The sequence below is a fragment of the Gavia stellata genome, chromosome 10 (genome assembly GCF_030936135.1).
Source record: "Gavia stellata isolate bGavSte3 chromosome 10, bGavSte3.hap2, whole genome shotgun sequence".
In the NCBI taxonomy this organism is placed as follows: domain Eukaryota; kingdom Metazoa; phylum Chordata; class Aves; order Gaviiformes; family Gaviidae; genus Gavia; species Gavia stellata.
The window spans coordinates 14,134,605-14,154,281 of NC_082603.1; the positions used below are offsets into that span (position 1 = coordinate 14,134,605).

The following is a 19,677-nucleotide window of genomic DNA, read 5'->3' on the forward strand; positions in this document are numbered from 1 at the left end:
ATCAAGTCCTCCCCTTCCAACCTCCTCTTTTTCCCTGTCATCCTCACCCTCCTTAATGTACAGTGTCTGTTAGGTTGAAAGCAGGAGAGGCAGATGGATAAACATGAGTATAGGATCCTACTACTACCAACAGAAAATACTGGCCAGGTTATTGTCCATCTCATTGGGTATAATTATAGCAGCACAATACAACTGAAAGGTTGCCTCAGTGGCTGTCACTGCTATTCTCTCCAGTGACCACTTTTATTAACAAAGAAAACCCAGGGGGACATAAGATAATTATATACTGTTGAAGGAATATTTTAGGGACCATAAGGAGTACTCTGGATTGTGTTCTTCCCTGATCCTAGCAGCTTAACATTCTCTTCAGTGACTCTTGAAAGCTATATGACACTAAAACTGTTGTAAGTCGTATTCTCGGTTGGCTTGGTAGTGCTTTGCCTCATCTTCATATAGCATCAAAAAATACGTTCCAGATTATGCTGTGCTCCAGATTGGCCAGTCTCATGAACCCAGTCTGTTTATCTTTGTGAAATTTACTGTTTTCAGGTAAATTTTAGCTAAATATCCCACCAGAATCTCACTTGGTCCCCAGAAACTGAAATCACTGGACTTTGGTTATATTTTTAAGCAGACCTATACAAGAGCAGTTCTTTTCTAGAGTAATTCTTCCAAAGTAAATAGTTGCTACCGAGCAGAGAATTTGGCTCACAGACTCCTGATTGATCATGATTAGGTATGCAGCACTTACAAATAGTCAAACATGTTGGGTCTATTTAACAAACTAATACACTATTTCTAGCAGTGTATTTAAATCAAGAGACCTGTAGGATAACACTCAGTCTATACAGACAAAATAACTATAGAACTGCTGTAAGCAAGGAATTAATTTGTAAAGACTGGTATAATATTGACAGTGGGTTGTATACCTTTAGCTGCAGTATAACCTGGCCTCATACTCATGCTTTCATGTTTTAAAAGCCTTCATGAATTTCTGTATGCAAAGTTCAACAAATGAATAATACTAATAGTTGTTTTGCTTCTAAGCCACCAGGAGGCTCTAGAAATCCAACTCTTTGGCAGCATTTTTGGCCTACAGTTCCAGAAGCAGCTACAGATTCTTGGTCTGTCAATTGTTTGTGTGCCAAGCTTATTTTAAGAATGAAATAGCTTTTACTCTTAATATGAGTTGTATTTTGTTAAATTATTAGTATCCAATAAGTTATTAAAAGTCTTAAACACAGCACTGTCAAAACCCCAGTCTAGCTTCACCTGAGTCTGGAGTTCACATGCTTAATTAACATAGAATACAAAATAAATTTCTGCCTACAGATATTAAATGTAATCAATTATATTAATTAAAAGCAGAGCTTACATCAGGGAAACCCAAACAGTCACCACCTACCAAAGCCACTGTTCTCTCCACTGCCAGTACCAGCTCAGGATCTGATTTTCAGTTTGCTCAGGACTTAATTCAATACCTGCAAGGTCACAGGGAATCTTTCCACTCCTGGATGCTGGACTCGAAGCCAAGCCATGAGACCACTTCTTTCTTTCAATGGTCACTGTGGTGAATATAGGAAGATTATAAATTTTCCAAGGTCTGCAAGATTCGTTTCATATTAAATACAAACATTTGGTGACAACCTGTTTCAGAGGTCAGAAATCCAAAAATTCTTTTGCCCATAATAGTAAACTCCAGTATATTCCTTCCCTGAGCCTGTATTCTATGTGAGCATGTCAAGATTTTTTGTTTTGTCTATTTTTGTGAGACCACTATTAAAAAACCACAAACTTACTTTGACCGGTTATACCCCAGATTCCATGTACAGTATCTTACCCTGGATGAAGATCTGGTTTAGGTCTGTTTATGAGTAAAACTTACTCTGAAAATCTGTATCATCATTTAATGATAGTAAAGAGATGCAGTTATATAGATTTTCCACTTCTTCAGGGCCAGATGCACAAAGACCTTGATTAAAACATCACTGAAGTTCATGACAAGATTAGACAGGGTATTTTTCATTGACTGTAGTAATCTTTGGATTGAACTCCAAGACTTTGTTATTTTCTGTACAACACAGAAACAGATAAAGGTAAAAAGAGGTGGCTGTCATTACTCTTGCCTTCCTTACAGTGGATGCACTTCTGTTTGCATGACTTATGTTCTTACTGTGCTCATATTTAGGTCTCGAATATTAATATAGAACAAAGGGTTACATTTAATCCCATTCAAATCGATGGGAGATTTCTTTGGTAATAGAAAGTTTTTTGGCCCAATTAGGCCCAGTATCAATGGTATATCAGGGTGTATCTGCAGATTCTAGTGGTGAATTCATGCCTCCTAATGAATAGGGGATTGTTTGTTTTTTCTCCCTGTAATTAATGTATCAAATAGAAAGTAACATTCATTTAAAGAGGTTTTTGTATATTTAAACAATATGTTTTGATTTTTTCATCAAGGGTGGACCTGGAGCAGCAGGTGCTAAGGGTGAAAGCGGTGAACCAGGTCCCCAGGTACTGTTAATATTGCCTGTTATTTTTGAGCTTGTTTATCTTTAAGTAAATGCATTCATATTACTTAGAAGAAATCAATCAATGATATGCTTTCCATGTGCAATTGAAGAAAAATAGCTTTTACAATAGTATCCTAATTAAATGCAATAGCTTGATTGTTCATTTTGAAATATGTATATAACAAAGAGGAATTAACACACATAGAGTGTGATCACTTGAAAACCTGTTTTAATATTGTCACTTCAGGCTCTTTTCACTGTTAAATAACCATATGTCAGTCTGCAACTGTATGACTGTAGGCTCTGATCTTACCAGATCTCGTAAGGTGAGAGAGGTTGAATTTAGTTGGTAATTAAACAGGATATTTTCAAGAAAGATGTGACATAGCAAGAATAAGTCTTTAGGAATCAGTGCATGCTTTTCTTCTCAGCTTACTATTATATCAGCTCTTGTGCAGTGATGTTGAAGAGCACTGAAACACATTGAAATCTTTCAGCTTAAACCTGAAAGTAACAGGGGTTCCTAAAGGAATCATGATAGGAGTCTCTGGAACAAAGATTTTGCTGGATCTCAAGTGCTATCATGGATTTGCTACATTATTAAGTGCCTGTCTTAAAACTCCACATGGATATTTGCAGAAGAAAAATAAAGTGATTAAACAAAAAAACACTCTGAACAGCTGGTCAGTCTTCCAGTTTGCTTACTTACATTTTTAGTATTTTTTCACTTCCGACTCAGTATTTTTAGATGGCTTGTCCTTACCATTGCTATTTTCACCTGAAGAAGACTCATTTGCATGGGAAATGAGAAAGCTTCCACAGAAACATATGCCCACACAGTCATCAGTGAAAGTTATATGTGTTTGAAAAGTAGGATTAGGTTTTTCAATCTGGGGTAATTTGGTCTCCCTCTAGTTAAAAATGTGCTGTGTAAAGCTAAGACAGCATGCGGGCTGTTTACCAGCACAACTCATGTTTGTGTATGAGTTAGGGATCTGAAATAAGCACTCTTTCGTTTTCATCAAATAATTATTATGTGACTAAAATAATTTTGGCATGAGAGGAAGAAGGGTTTTCAAACCACAGGGCTGAGATCTTTAAAGCCATGAAAAGAATGTAAGAAGCTTTTATGTTAAAAGGACCAATTATGCCATGTATAGTGGATCTCATGAAAACTAGTGTTAAAATCGGTAGTGCTAAGGCCAGTTTGGATGACCATGTTCGATTAAAACTAATGGGAATTTGGAAACCAGAATCCATCTCCTGGGAAGAAATGCAGCTTTGTGTATAAAAAAATCTTATCTTGTTCTTGAGGTGAGATGTTTAACTAGCTTTTTGCTGACATGAATGTGATTCTAAGAATTATACTCTTTAAATTCAGGGTCCTCGTGGTGTTCAAGGTGCCCCTGGTCCAAGTGGAAAATCTGGCAAAAGGGTAGGTAGCGTATGGATCAATCCTGCTCTGGGTAAATAGCTTCTATTTAAATATATTTAAACATTAACTGATTCCACAGCTTTTTCAAATGTTTGCCCCTTTGGGTTTTTGCAGGGACGTCCTGGAGCCGATGGTGCCAGAGGAATGCCAGGAGAACCTGGTGCAAAGGTAAATAATAATGAGACCTGAGGCTTTATTTCAGTCTTAGAATGGGCTAGACAGATTTTATGTAGGTACTGCAGTTTCTTCCAGGCCAACCCAAAATTCTTCTCTCAAGTGAAAATACTGTGGTTTCAGATAGCTGGGTCAGATGAAAGAGTTGAGAATGAATCATCCCTTTAAAATATGGTAATTAATGGTAATAGCTAGTAGTCTGACCTTGAAGTAACTTGATTCTTGGGGCATGATTCCTACCCCTCTGAGTCAGTTTCTAGTTACAGAGTATCAATAATAGTAAAGTCAGTTTTGCAACTGCCAAGTGCAGCTAGAATCAGGCTTTTCATTTCAATGTAGACTTCTTTTTATAAATAGCATAATTACAGCACAGTGAAAAAGTTGGTGTGGCATCTTCTCTTGCTTTAATGCATAGAAGCAAATTTTGTGAGTTTGATCTATGTGCTCCCCTCCAGGTGTTTCATTTAATAACAAAAGTGTACATGTAACCGAGGCTAGAAATTAACTTTCAGAGGGAAGGCACAATTCATTCAGAGTAATACTGAATGTAAGAGTTATCTACTAAAGCTGTGATTTCTTCTTTCCTAGGGTGACAGGGGATTTGATGGTCTTCCTGGCCTCCCTGGTGACAAAGGTAACAGGGTAAGAAAAACATGTATATTTATACAACAACAAATTGATACCGTCACAGAAATAATGCACTGTTCATTAAGAATAGCACTAAGGACTATGGGGAAAAACCATGGCAGCTTTTTACACTACAGAATAATACCTGTATTGTCAGGTAATGTATTCCTCATGAAACATTTTAGTAATATAAATCAATAGACAACAATTCATATATATATATTAATGATTTAAATATATTTTCAGAATTCAGATCACATCTCCAGCTAGGTTTTGCTCTAATTTTTCTCAGTTAAGGAATTTGCCTGTTGTATTTAAAGTGATTGTTAAAGGAAATAGTAATAGTAAAAGGAAATTAGCATGAAGTTTCTGTATCAGGAGCATGACAGATTTTAACCTGCTGAGAAGCTTGCTCAAAAAATGTATTTGAATATTTGAATTGCAAACTGAATTGTTTAGTGTGGTTTATTCCAACAACTGCGGCTAAAGAAAGATCAGTCAGGTCAGATAAGTTAGGAAAACTTGAAGTAATATTTAAAACAACTAATGTACTTGCTCCTTATGTCATACCAATCTGTATAGGATGAGACTGCATCTTTCCCTACAAAGTGTAGAAATAATCACAGCAGGGGATTTCTGCTTTAAATTATATCCCTAACGTAGATGTTAATAACAACATACTCTACTTAATTTACCTCCCTTACTGTTGTCCTGGTAAGTGCAATGCACCATAAAAGAAACAGTGAGTGGGAATGTCAACAAAACCATTCCCTTATGTGCTAAAGCTTGATGACCAAGGAATGATTATAGCCCTCACCCTTCAATGGGTTAGCACAGTTGCTGCACTTCCCAGAAAATCTCAACTGTGTTGGCTACTGGCCTGTAATGTAGTTCTTTGTAACAGCATCTAAGGATACTCTTCTGAGTTCTGTTTGCAAAGGGAAAAGAACTTCTAGTGTCATACAGAAATGTCTTGATCCTCTTTCATCATTTCCTTTTACTTAAAGAGTGTAAAGCAATCAGCGCATCACATAATTGAAATCCAACTTGATCAGCAGGTGACCAGCAGAGGGGGCCAGACATTCAGCTCTTGCCACAACTTCACTCCGAAGGCTGAGGAGAATTTGGTTCAGAGTCAGGGAATGTGTGCCTGCTTTCCAACCTGGAATACTAGAATTGTCTGTCTGTGGGACCTTCCAAGTCATAAAGAAATTAATTATTTTTTAAAATATTCTATTTTTTTTTCATATTTCCTAAACAAATGAAAAAACTGAAATAGAAGAATAAGTTTGGGTTGAAATTTGCAAAATAGTAACAAAAATAATTACTTCTTTTCATTGTTTCTTTCATACCACTATTTAAAAATCACTGAATGCTCGTGTTTCTATGGAAATCTTCTGTAAAAGTACAAACTACGATCTTTCTGAAAGCAGCTCAATTCAAAGCCAGATCAGATAGTTGTAGCTCTTCAGATTCATATATACTGACAGCATATAATGCAAATATGCAGTTCTCTTTGGCTTGCAATAAAGAAGACAGAAAGAAAGACAACAGAAACACTTTTTCTGTGTCAGCTGTAAGAGAATTTATCACAGAACCATTAAGGTTGGAAAAGACCTGTAAGATCAAGTCCAACCATCAAGCCAACACCACCATGCCCAACCCACTAAACTATGTCCCACAATGCCACGTCCAAAAGTTCCTTGAACGCCTCCAGTGAGGGTGACTCCACCACCTACCTGGGCAACCTGTTCCAGTGTTTCACCACCCTCTCAGTAAACAAATTTTTCCTAATATCTAGTCTAAACCTCGCCTGGTACAACTTGAGGCCATTTCCTCTTGTTCTGTTGCTAGTCACTTGGGAGAAGAGACCAACACCCACCTCTCTGCAACCCCCTTTCAGATAGTTGTAGAGAGCGATAAGGTCTCCCCTCAGCCTCCTCTTCTGCAGGCTGAACAACCCCAGCTCTCTCAGCCACTCCTCATAAGGCTTGTGCTCTAGACCCCTCCCCAGCTTCGTTGCCCTTCTCTGGACACGCTCCAGCACCTCAATGTCCTTCTTGTAGTGAGGGGCCCAAAACTGAACACAGGATTCGACGTGCAGCCTCACCAGTACCGAGTACAGGGGCACGATCACCTCCCTACTCCTGCTGGCCACACTGTTTCTGATACAGGCCAGGATGCTGTTGGCTTTCTTGGCCACCTGGGCACACTGCTGGCTCATCTTCAGCCATCTGTCAATCAACAGCCCCAGGTCCTTTCCTGCGGGGCAGCTTTCCAGCCACTCTTCCCCAAGCCTGTAGTGTTGCATGGGGTTGTTGTGCCGCAAGTGCAGGACCCAGCACTTGGCCTTGTTGAACCTCATACAATTGGCCTCGGCCCATCGATCCAGCCTGTCCAGATCCCTCTGCAGAGCCTTCCTACCCTCCAGCAGATCAACGCTCCTGCCCAACTTGGTGTCACCTGCGAATTTACTGAGGGAGCACTCAATCCCTTCATTCAGGTCATCAATAAATATATTATTATGTTAAAAACCCATCACTTCAGAGTAGAAGTTTTAGGACTTCTTTTAGAATTAGTCATATATGAACTATGAGTTGCAAATTGGATGTCTCTCTGAGGTTATGCCTCTGTCAAACACAAGTTGTCAGACAGGAGTTAATGGATTACTGGATGAGAATCTCTGACTTTCAGTGTAGGGGAGATCAAACCACATGGTGTAATATTTCTTTTAGCCTCAATATCTATGACTTTGAACTTCTCTTATTTAGATTTACTAGATGCATAAGCCTTCTCCAGTATAAAACCAAGACACTACATACTAGAAGAAAAGGTTTAAGCAAGAAAAAATTAAGGCTTTAACAGAACATTTGAAGGAAAGAATTAGAGAATTGAAGAACTGAGAATGCTGATAATGATAGGAAGTTTTGTTCTTACTGCATGACAGTACCATGACACTAAATGCAAGCTCCTAATCTAACTTTAAAAGTGCCATGTAATTGCAAGACAAGAAAGGTAGCCCTTGAGGGGATGAACTATTTCTGTATTTCAAAGCTTAAGTCAGTCTTCACCTCGATATTAATTGGAAGCCAGAGCACAGATCATGTGTCTCATGTCATCTTTCAGGAGTGTCATTTAGCATGTAGAAAAACACATGCTCTACCAGCAGATCACGTTGAGTAGTTCCAAAACTTAGCAAAATACAGGAATTGCTGTATGAATTCATCTTATAGGTATGAAAGTGCAGTTCATAGAATTTCATTCTCTCCCATGCTGTCTCCAACTTATAGAGGACAGAAAGGCAGTAGAATAAAATCCTGACATCCCTAATATAAGATAGCTTTGGGGTAAGAGAGCAAGTTAAATTCCCTAGGAAAGTTTGAAAGAGTAAAGAATGGAGCCACTAAAAAATGACTCCATATATCTCTGCTAGGATCCACAGCAGTGGTCAGGCTCCTTGGAGACACTGATAAAATTAAGGAAAACAGCATGAATACTTGGTTGTTTTCCAATGCCAGAAGTAAGTCACAGTCTAAAAACCCGCTGCCCAGAAAGAGGTCAATCAGTGGTGTTTGAGCTATGCAGGACACTAGTTCTCTTTAGAAATGGGGAATGAAAAATAAATTCTAAAAGTATGGTCCAGAATCCACTGAGGATCTGCATATATAGCCCTGAAAAGCCCCAGCCTCTGAGGGGAAGTGTGAAAGTCTGGCTGCCTTCCAAAGCCTCAGACAAATCAGTCCCAAGGTTCTCAATGACTGGTGCCAGGGTGCGTGGTTCTGGAAGGTGGTCAGTGCACTTCACCATGTATATTCCAGGGCCCAGGAACTGGTTTATTAACTTCTGACCCATGTACACATGCTTTATTTTACTGGCAGTAATACATTGTGTAGGAGGAGGAGGAAGGTGCCAATGAGACAAAGAAAAATGTGGGTAACACTGCCTTTTGTAGCAGTAGTTTGTGTATGTTCTGGGGCCAAGAATAATTACAGAGTAAAATTTTACAAACACAAATAGTTCATTGTTTCAATAGTGTTCATCTGTTTTTATACTAATGTAATAAAAGACTTTACTAAGTACTATAACCTACAGGTTTGTATCATTGTGTCAAGACACGTTTTGACACATCAGACTTCAGCTAACACATTTGTTTTCATTTCCCTTCCCATCCATTATTGTTTCCAGCAACAGATGTATTATTTTAATGACTTTACTTATTCTACAGGGAGACCGTGGCCCACAGGGACCTCCTGGCTTACCTGGTGAAGATGGATCAAGAGTAAGTTGCTATTTACATAGTAAAATCTAGTGTCAATCCTCATGTAAGGGAACATGGTCATGACATATGTTCTTTTTTTCTAAAATTTCTATTCCCTTTGTACGACAACAGGGAGAAGATGGGGAAGCTGGACCAAGAGGTCTTCCAGGTGAAGCTGTAAGCAATGCTTTCTTATTCTTCTGTTCCTGTTATAAACAAAAGTCACTCTCAGATTTTTTTCCTTTCTATAGAACTGTTCTGAATTCCAGGTATAAAAATTACTGCCTGTGTGTGTATATAGAGAGTACTGATTCTGGCTGAAAAGCAAACAAATGAACAGTTTTGTTAGGGGTGAAACACTGCTTAAAGGATTAGAATTGTCAGGGATATATCCAGCCAAGTATACACAACTTCCAGAATCACAAAGGCTATTTCCTATCCTATTGTGTAAAATCAGTCACTGCAGTCCTTGATACATGAGAATATAACCAAGCCCCTATTGCTTTGAAAATGTTTTCCAAACATCTACTTATTATAAAATAAGGCCTGGCTTCTCCTCTTTTTTCACACTACTCTGCTTCATTGTGTATTTTTACACTTGTTTCACATACAGGATTTCCACTGCTGTCAGTTGGAATTCTGCAGGTGCTGTCACTGCAGAGCAGAGTTCTGCATTGCAGGCAAGAAATCAAGCCTCAGAAAGGGGAATTTTAGCCTAAATGTATGATATATCACTGCCTGCTCTCAAAGTAGGAAGAAGTCGCTATGGAGTCAGAGGCCTACTTTCGCAGTGTGACATGAATGATGACACAAATGATGAAAACTAATATTCATTTACATAGTATAAAGCCAAAAGATTATGTTATAGACCAAATCTTGCTCACCTCATTTAGGAGAATAGCCCTTGCTTTTTTGTGAAATTTTTTAGGGGTAAGAGCAACAAATCTGATTTTGGTTTCCAGAATGCCTTGCACTTATTATCATAAAATTATTAGTAATTTTTAATTATTTATTGGATCTTTACTACAGATAAAAGCACTGTTTTACACTCAGACCAGTAGTATAGAGTATGACAGACCATCATGTTTTCTAAAGACAGGAATACAAACATGTATGCTACTATTCGGGTCAGATCTTCAGGCCAAGTCACAGCTGAAACTTTAGTGGAAGATGCTGTGCCAATGTTCTGCACCAGGAAATATAAATAGTTGTCTCCTACCATTCTCTGAAATGACCATACAGCGGCTAAACCAAAGCTTGCCTTTCCACTGACATCCTGTTCAGACATATGGTGGCCTTCAGGAGAATCTGTTATCAGTGAATTTTTTCCTTTTTTCCTTTCTTTCTTTCTCCCTCAATACTCATGCTGCCTTCCCCTCATCCTTCCTACTTCTTACGACATTCCTTGCCCAGTCCTGCTCCTGGGCCTCTCTTTGTTCAGAAAAAATCATGCAGGTGTTAATAATTGTTTCTTCTCTCACAGGGTCCACGGGGATTACTGGGCCCCAGAGGTACACCTGGTCCCCCTGGACAACCTGTACGTATGAACTGTTTTGTGTTTGCAATTTCCAGAAGAAAAATGGAAGTCCACTGAAAATTGCTCATGTTTATATTGTTTGTTGTAGGGCATTGCAGGTATTGATGGACCTTCAGGCCCGAAAGGAAACATGGTGAGTAAGTAAGCTGGGAATTAAAAAGGGAGTGGATTCTGAGAATCCTTTCCACATTCTCTTGTCCCTGCCACTATGCCATCCCTTCCATTTAATTAAACTTTTCTGTCAAAATATTCAGATTCTTTATGATCTCACATGGAAAAGAGAAATCTTCTATTACTTAGTTTTCAGGCAAAAGGCTTAACTATGCTTTTTCCCAAGCTCCTTTAGCACCATGGACTCCAGTGCTCAGGTCCTATGTGTGGGCTGTTATTTTCTATTAAAGAAAAGGCCATGATATTCATTAGCATGAAAAAATATCATACTGGATAGAAAGTTGGTGTTAGACTTTAAAGAGGGAGGAACAAAGATGAGTTTGTATTCCTTTTAGTCCTGACAACGAAGATCTGTAGTGCAGAAATGCAAACCTAATGCCCTGGTATTTTTTTTTGCATGGTAGGGTCCTCAAGGGGAACCAGGACCTCCTGGTCAGCAAGGAATCCCAGGCCCACAAGTAAGTGTAAAATGACTCTCAAGAAATACGATGTAACATGCAGCAAATGTTTAATAAATGGAAATTACTAAAAGGTTAGCTTTTCATGTGCAAAACTGATAAAGCTTCAAGGATTTTATAAATAATGCTGCAAATGTGCAGAGGGCAGTGGGAGCAGAGTTTTCAAGTAAACTTTCAGAGGGATTTTTCATTCAGGAGAAAAATGACTCATTCAGTGTTCTGGAATGCAGCAGGAATGGCCACACCTGGAGGAGGGTTCTGAATAGGATCTTGTTACAGACCTACTGCCAGAATAGTGGCTGTGCAAAAGGCTCACACAAAACTCCTGATCTAAGTCTTAAGGGGGAAAAAAAAAGCCACTTATATTTGCCAATGTGTTTAAACAGATTAATGAGGGACCTTTAGTAGGGTGAATGTATGCATATTGTTCTCCCTGGTTTCTCACACTGGTTTCTTTTTAATAGGGCCTTCCTGGTCCACAAGGTCCTATTGGACCTCCTGGTGAAAAAGTAAGTTACAGCATTATTCCGGTATTTCACAGTCAGTTCTGTGCAACAGCCTTGGTTATGTGCTTAAAGGCTTTTCTATGTTTTACAGAATAGTAACCTAAGATCAAAAAATTAGCAGATCTTCCTGAAATCATGAAGTAAATGAATAACCAATGGAGGCCTGGCTTTCCTCTCATATATACTTTTTCACAAGCATAATTTCTTCCCTTTATTTTGGATTAATTTTCTGTTATTAGCATCAGAATCCCATCTACAATATTAAACAGAGTGTACCTTTATGTTAATTAATTTCACAGCAAGCTGTGAAAATTATTTTTATTAATCTCTTTTTTATAGCAAAGTTTTACCTACTTAAGTCTGATTCTGTTCTCTTTTTTTCAAGAATTATATTTTGACATAACTCTGCAGTGTAATTGGCATACTGTAGTGTCACTTGGTGTTTTTTCCTGATCTGTCTGTACTTGTTCTTGTGGTTTGAAATATGTCTTCTGTTAATTTCAAAAAAGTTAATATTGAATTTTAGGCTAATTTTACTTTTCTCCCCTTTTTGCTGAATTCCTGCTCTATTGATTCTTCTTTGATTTTGCTACCCTTCACTGTTTAGTATATACTTTAGGAGAAATTGAAGGAGATTTTAGGAAACAATATACATGCTTTTTACCTGCCTGTGTGCCTAAGAAGTATTACTCTAGCAAAATGGACTAGGTCCCCAATGTATGCATTCTAGAGACTTTCACAAACATGTACCATGCCTTTCAGCTATGAGCTCTGGGGTTCTGTGACCTGTACTTTTTGCCTCTTGATCTTGCTGGTATCGTTCACATGTTGAATCCTTTTATTCCTGAAATTCTAAATAATAGTTAATTTTGTACACTGGATAATTCTTCCCCACCTTGTGCTGTGTATGTGCACGTTCATAGGGTAATTCCTGAAGCCTGTTCTCAGGCGAGCACCTCATTGAAAAATACAGGTGATTCGTATTTGCTAAAGATTGTAAGAATTGGCCTTGTGCTTATATATTGTATGGTAGTATCTTTCTGGGTTTAGTTTTGTTATATTTTTTGGTTTATCTTGGATATCCATACCAAGGGATTTAGGTATAACTACATTTTATATCCTTAGCTCTTAGAGTTAAATGTATGGATATGGGTGGGGTTTTTTTTCCTTTTTCTTTCCTGTCTTTTTTTTTTAATTATTATTATTTTTCTTATAGCTACTTTACACCTGGGTTGGGTTTGTCAGTTTTTTTGACAGAGATTAAAATACTAAAAAGATTTAAGGTAGTTTGCTGGTTTAGGACATACCAGTCCTCAGCAAGGATGATCCTCAGTCATCCTAGCAAATGATAGAATGTTTGCTGCTGTTCTTAAGGTGTGTCTCTATTACCGCATTTAGGGACCTCAAGGCAAGCCTGGCCTTCCTGGCCTTCCTGGTTCTGATGGGCCTCCTGTAAGTAACAAATATTTCATCCCTTGAATGTTTAAATACTTTTACCAAGTAATAAATATTTGTGGATACCTGTGTTGCAAAAAGAAAATGAAGAGTAAAAGCACTGGTAGTCCTAGTTGGCAACAGCATTATAAAATCCATCTGAAACCCCTGTATCATTTGAGCTGTTAAAACTAAAAGAACTATATTTTTGAAGCAGCTGCAAAAAATGGCTGCGAGCTTTAAAAATGTGGTCCCAGATGATGAAATGCATCTGAAACGTGCAGGGATGTGTAAATAACCTAACTGACACACAAAGGGACAGATACTGTTTCACTGTAGTCCTGCTATGTCAGTATGGCAAAGCAAATCATCTGTAAAAATGCTCACCACTTGTTTTATGAGGAAACGTAGAATAGACTAGATCTTTCTCTGTTTCCTGACCTAAGGTGCATATTACATGTTTGGGCTTCTTTCATTGTCTACACTGGGACAGACCTAAGGCAAACTTTAGAATCTTGTGATCGCTAAGGAATTCAGCTTAGCTCTGAGGGTGCATTCACTCACATGAACAGAGAGTGTAACCACCTTAGTAGCATTGCTTACAGTTCAGGTATTAAACTTAAATGGAATCATTGTTCATAATGACATTCATTTACACTAGCTTTCTTGCATCAAAAACATAATCTTTTTATACCACCAAGAGTCATTAGACTGTCAGTGTGACTTCTCAGACCATCTCTCTCCTCCCCATGCCATTTTCCCTTACAATTTTTCTTTTAGGTTAAATCTGCATTTCTTAAACCTGACTTTCAGCAGGGTTTTGCTAGGATAAGAACAACAGAACTGATTGCAGGGCTTTAACCACATATATGCTTATATTACAAACACAGAATTGTACCCAGGGCTCTCACAATATCTCTCTTACCTGCCAAAATACCATTTTCATGGAGAATGATGTTAAATATGCAATATTAGTCCAGCTGGAATTCTATATTTTGAATCATTGTCTAGACATTTGAACTTTCCCCCTTACCCTTTTCTGCATGCTGGGAAAAATATTAATTTCCAAACATAAGCATTATTTTAAAATCTGCATCTTGTTAAACCTTAAAAGCAGAGGGGAAATGCTGTAAGAGATAATCAGGTGTTAGCACAGGTCTGTACCTGATACACATCCCTACTGTGGCGGGTTGATCCCAGTCAGCAGCTAAGCACCCACGCACTTGCTCACTCCTCTCACAGCGGGATGGGGGACAGAATCAGAAGATCAAAAGCAAGAAAACTCATGGGTTGAGGTAACAACAGCTTAATAAGTGGAGCAAAGCTACACACACAAGCAAAGCAAAATAAGGAATACATTCACTGCTTCCAATCTGCAGGCAGATGGCTAGCCACTTGCTGGGAAGTTGGGCTTTAGCACACGTAAGGGTAACTTAGGAAGACAAACACCATAACCATGAATGTCCCCACTTTCCTTCTCCCTTCCCTGAGCTTTTATTGCTAAATATGTCATCATATGGTATGGAATATCCCTCCGGTCAATTTGGGACAGCTGTCCCAGCTGTGTCCCCTCCCAGCTTCTTGCCCACCCCCAGCTTTCTCACTGAGGCGTTAGAATGGGACAAAGAGAAAACCTCCATGCTGTACAAGCACTGTTCAGCAACAGCCAAAACACTGGAAACACTGGTGTGTTATCAACACAGTTTTAGTCACAAATCCAAACACAGCACCATGCAGGCTGCTATGAAGAAAATTAACGCCAGACCCAGCATGCCTACCCAAAATTATCTCCCTCATGCACAAGTAGGTTTGTTCAAAGGAAGGACAGGAGAGGCAGATTAAACTAAGTCCATTCTAATTGACATGACCTATTCACCCTCAGCAAGTTTGCAGACGACACCAAGTTGGGAGGGAGTGTTGATCTGCTGGAGGGTAGGAAGGCTCTGCAGAGGGATCTGGACAGGCTGGATCGATGGGCTGAGGCCAACTGGATGAAGTTCAACAAGGCCAAGTGCCGGGTTCTACACTTTGGCCACAACAACCCCAGGCAACGCTACAGGCTTGGGGACGAGTGGCTGGAAAGCTCCCCCACAGAAAAGGACCTGGGGGTGTTGATTGACAGCCGGCTGAATATGAGCCAGCAGTGTGCCCAGGTGGCCGAGAAGGCCAACGGCATCCTGGCGTGTATCAGAAATGGTGTGGCCAGCAGGAGTAGGGAGGTGATCATGCCTCTGTACTCGGCACTGGTGAGGCCGCACCTCGAATCCTGTGTTCAGTTTTGGGCCCCTCACTACAAGAAGGACATTGAGGTGCTGGAGCGTGTCCAGAGAAGGGCGACGAAGCTGGTGAGGGGTCTGGAGCACAAGCCTTATGAGGAGCAGCTGAGGGAGCTGGGGTTGTTTAGCCTGGAGAAGAGGAGGCTGAGGGGAGACCTTATCGCTCTCTACAACTACCTGAAAGGAGCTTGCAGAGAGGTGGGTGCTGGTCTCTTCTCCCAAGTGACTAGTGACAGAACAAGAGGAAATGGCCTCAAGTTGCGCCAGGGGAGGTTCAGGCTAGATATTAGGAAAAAGTTCTTTACTGAGAGAGTAGTGAAACATTGGAACAGGCTGCCCAGGTAGGTGGTGGAGTCACCGTCCCTGGAGGTATTCAAGGAGCGTGTGGATGTGGCATTGTGGGATGTGGCTTGATGGGCATGGTGCTGTGTGGTGTTGGGTGGGTTGGTTTTTGGTGTGTTGTCGTTTGTTTTTTGTGGGTTTTTTTGGTTTTTGTTTTTTTTTTTTTTTAAGGTTGGACTTGATGATCTTACATGTCTTTTCCAACCTTAGTGATTCTGTGATTCTATTTACAACCATAGAATTACACTAGTGATTGAAGGCAATGAGCAGTACCTTCCTGATTGCAACGAGCTTTGTAACTGCTCCCGTGATATCTGTGTTAAGATCAGGTGAAAGCTCAAGAGCATTTTTTCAGGACATCAGGAAAATTATTGCTATGCTATTTCATTTCACTTCTATGTTAGCAAATGTTCTTCTATTCTGGAGGCGAGACATTGTTAAAAGTGGTATATTATAATGGAATTAATGGAAATCTAAAGGGATACAAATATGCTCTTTAACAGCAGCATTTTTAAGGTCATTTAATGTTATAGAGACCTCTGATACTGGATGGCGATTTAAAATTTTGTACAGAAGAAAGCATATTCTAGGAGATTAGGATTAGACAATTGACATACGTACGTTTTAAAAAACAGGTAACAAATATTCAATGTTAGTAAGACAATCTCTTTAAAGGAAAATTAACAATCACTGGTAAGCAAGTATCAAATACTTTTTATTTTAATAATTCTTTTAAAAAAGAACATATTATAAACTGTTTTCCAAGGCCAGAAAATTGAATATAAGCATGAGGGGTTTGTCATATAAGATTAACAGCCACATCAAAGTCATATCGTATTTGACACACTGAAAACATTTTGGGATGTCAGTGACACCAAAACACGAGTGGTTTTAGTAACTGGCTGCACGTTACGTGGGATGACATGCTTGGCAACACTAGATATTTACTATGCTCCTCTAATAAGACTGATGAACATCAACAGAAAAAGGATTCCTGACTGATTCTCGTAAACAATAATCTTCTATTAACCTTTAGCTTCATTAAATTGCCTTTAAATTTTGCAGCATTTTAGTGTAAATTTTGTAAGAAAGAAAAGCAATGGATCAGTTAATGTTTTGAGCGCTGCAGTATTAACATCAGTGATATAGAACAAAGACCAAGACGTAAACACAGTTTGTCTTAAAAGCAAGTCACAGTTTAAAACAAAGACATAGAATGTTAAAACTAGATCAGCCTTCTATTGGCTTCCGCAATAAATTCTATAATCTTTTCAATAATCTTAGAAATGTCTTCAGGCTGTAATATTAATCACCCTGCTTGTTTCAAAATCAAATTTGAGAGTATCTTGCATTAAAAACCTCTTACTGCTGCAACATTAACTAAACAGAAGGGGTCATCACGTTTGGACGAGGCATTGTGGGACATGGTTTAATGGGCATGGTGGTGTTAGTTGATGGTTGGACTTGATGATCTTATAGGTCTTTTCCAACCTTAGTGATTCTGTGATTCTGTGATCAGGATATTCCTAAAAACATTAACATAACTATTGTCCAGCTTTTCCTTTGTTATGTAAATTAAATAGGTATTGAAAGGAAAATCTTTCCTCAAAATTTTGTGTGTGTGTGTTCTAATACAGAAGAAGGGCGATTAGTGACCTGAAATTCAAGTATTTAAATAATTGTGGTTTTATAATAAAATGTCACTACCAAAAAATGAGTATTTTCCAAATCAGATACATTTCTCTTAAATCAGGGTCATCCTGGCAAAGAGGGTCAGTCTGGAGATAAAGGTGCATTGGTGAGTTTTAAAACTTTTCCATTTATTTACATAGCTTTCAAGAAAACCTTTGGCAGTTTTTCAGCTTTATGACACATTTGTTGCTCCAAGAACTATTTATGACGATAACAGAAAACCCACAACACGTTCAAAGCATCTGTGTGCAGACAAACATATTTATTATATTCTAAATGCTATAGAGATTCTAAATAATATAGAGACTAGTCTTTTAAAGTAAAACTGATTGTGGAGTTGACAGAATGGTAATCAATAAAAGTTGCATAAATTTCACATAGATAACTTGCAAATAGTTTGAGTTTACAATTCCACTGTATAGAGTACCCACTAGAGTTCTTCAGAACCTTGTTTTTTGAAGATTTACAAATGCATGTATGCACACAGTATTTTTAGGTCCCCTTTAAGTCAGTGACAGTGAAAAGTAATTTCTTTATTTCTTTATAAAGCACTGAAGGGTCTTGGGGCTCTTTAAAGCATTCTGCTTGCTCAATATTGACCCTTATTTATCCAGAATAGCACCCTTTGTAGCCCTGCATTACTGATTTCAGTGGCAATACTAAAAGGTTGTATTCTGGGTAAATAGGATGAATGAATGAATAGGACATTTCAGAAAGCACAATTCCACTGACACCAGCATATTACTATTTGTCCAAAATGTTGTTATCTGTTAGAGGCTTATAGATTTTATCCTGATTTCTTAATAAAATACAGCTTACACAGAGCATTTATGTTTTGAAAGTACAGGTAGGTGACCACCTGTCAGTTGTTCTTTATGCCTTTTGAATTTACTGATCAATTTCAGCCAAATTTGATAGAAACTTTTTCTCAAAGATGTTAACAGTCCAAAGGTTTTGTGAAAAGACACAGTTGGAAAGGGGAAAAAGACCTTATCAATGGCCCCATTAGGGAAAGACTTTGTTATCTGTCCATCTCGGACATCGGAGAATCAACAAACCATCTCAGCCTCAGACACAGATATGTATGTTTCCAGGCTTCCTTGCTTCCACTGTTTACAGAACTGAGTTTCTTTATACACTACCAGCGGATTGCATAGTATCGAAGTTAAGCATCATTAAAATGCTCAGCAAACAGTAAATAACAGCATCCAGACACCGGTCAGTATTGATAGCACCATAAGCCTTCTAGCTTTCAGGTTTGGAATCTCTTTTTTTAAAGACCATGATTTTTACTATTATAATTATTTTGATCTCTACTTTTGACTTGTGTCATCATCATAATCAACATGTAAATTTTCTCCAGTAAGACACCACTGGTTTCTAATTGGCATCTTTGTGTTTGTTTTTGTTTGTTTGTTTGTTACATTTTCCAATTACCATTGTTTCAGATAATTTATATTGTGGATAGCTGTTGCCCAAATATAGAAGTAGAACCAAGTTCATAATTTTATTAATAGTTTTACAGTAACATTGAAGGGTGCTTTGTGATGCCATGACTTTTCTTAGTGGCAGGCAGCCCAGTGTTATTTTGGTGTCTCACACAAGACTGCTGCGTTATAGTGAAAGAACAGGATTAGACTCAGAAGAGAACTGCTTGCTAACCAAGTACTTTACAAACAAAGGTTCTTACTCCAATATATTTTAGGGGCCTCCAGGTCCTCAGGGTCCCATTGGCTATCCAGGTCCTCGTGGTGTAAAGGTAAGATTTAATTAATGGATTCCTCCCCCCACCCCTTTTTGAATATATGCATATGGACAATTCTTTGCATTCTTTCTTTAGGGAGCTGATGGTGTCCGTGGTCTCAAGGGATCCAAAGGTGAAAAGGTAAATCTGACTGCATTTAATTCCTTTCCCTTATTCTGTGTTCCTTATTTCACTGCAACATCTTCTGTCTCCTTCACTGCAGTGTGTTTTCTCTTGCAGCAGTGGGTTTATTTTTGCCTTACCCGAAGGACATACCAAGTCCAATTCATAAATCAGTGACCTCCATGGTTATTTGCACTGGTACAAAGTGAACATAAAACCTTCAGTTATTAGAATGGTTTTGGATCCTCTTCACATCAGTTTAAGTAACTTCTCTTTAAGGTGCTCTTAAGTAGAGAATTAGACATTGTCTTTCTTGTTAATAGATACTATAGTGGATGCAGAGAAGCTTGTGCATCAGAGAGATTTCTGGTGATAATAGATTAT

General features: G+C 38.6%; 1 protein-coding gene across 4 annotated transcripts in view; it reads left to right on the forward strand.

The window, feature by feature from the left end:
• COL11A1 (collagen type XI alpha 1 chain) overlaps positions 1 to 19,677 on the forward strand; it is a 162,310-nt gene that overhangs the window by 65,780 nt on the left and 76,853 nt on the right. For all 4 annotated transcript variants that reach the window (XM_059822273.1, XM_059822276.1, XM_059822272.1 and 1 more), the window contains 14 exons: positions 2,464 to 2,517; positions 3,898 to 3,951; positions 4,066 to 4,119; positions 4,714 to 4,767; positions 8,978 to 9,031; positions 9,143 to 9,187; positions 10,494 to 10,547; positions 10,636 to 10,680; positions 11,123 to 11,176; positions 11,641 to 11,685; positions 13,081 to 13,134; positions 17,488 to 17,532; positions 19,132 to 19,185; positions 19,267 to 19,311. In XM_059822273.1, coding sequence (XP_059678256.1) covers positions 2,464 to 2,517; positions 3,898 to 3,951; positions 4,066 to 4,119; positions 4,714 to 4,767; positions 8,978 to 9,031; positions 9,143 to 9,187; positions 10,494 to 10,547; positions 10,636 to 10,680; positions 11,123 to 11,176; positions 11,641 to 11,685; positions 13,081 to 13,134; positions 17,488 to 17,532; positions 19,132 to 19,185; positions 19,267 to 19,311 — 711 coding nt within the window. The remainder of the gene's footprint in view (positions 1 to 2,463; positions 2,518 to 3,897; positions 3,952 to 4,065; positions 4,120 to 4,713; positions 4,768 to 8,977; positions 9,032 to 9,142; positions 9,188 to 10,493; positions 10,548 to 10,635; positions 10,681 to 11,122; positions 11,177 to 11,640; positions 11,686 to 13,080; positions 13,135 to 17,487; positions 17,533 to 19,131; positions 19,186 to 19,266; positions 19,312 to 19,677) is intronic.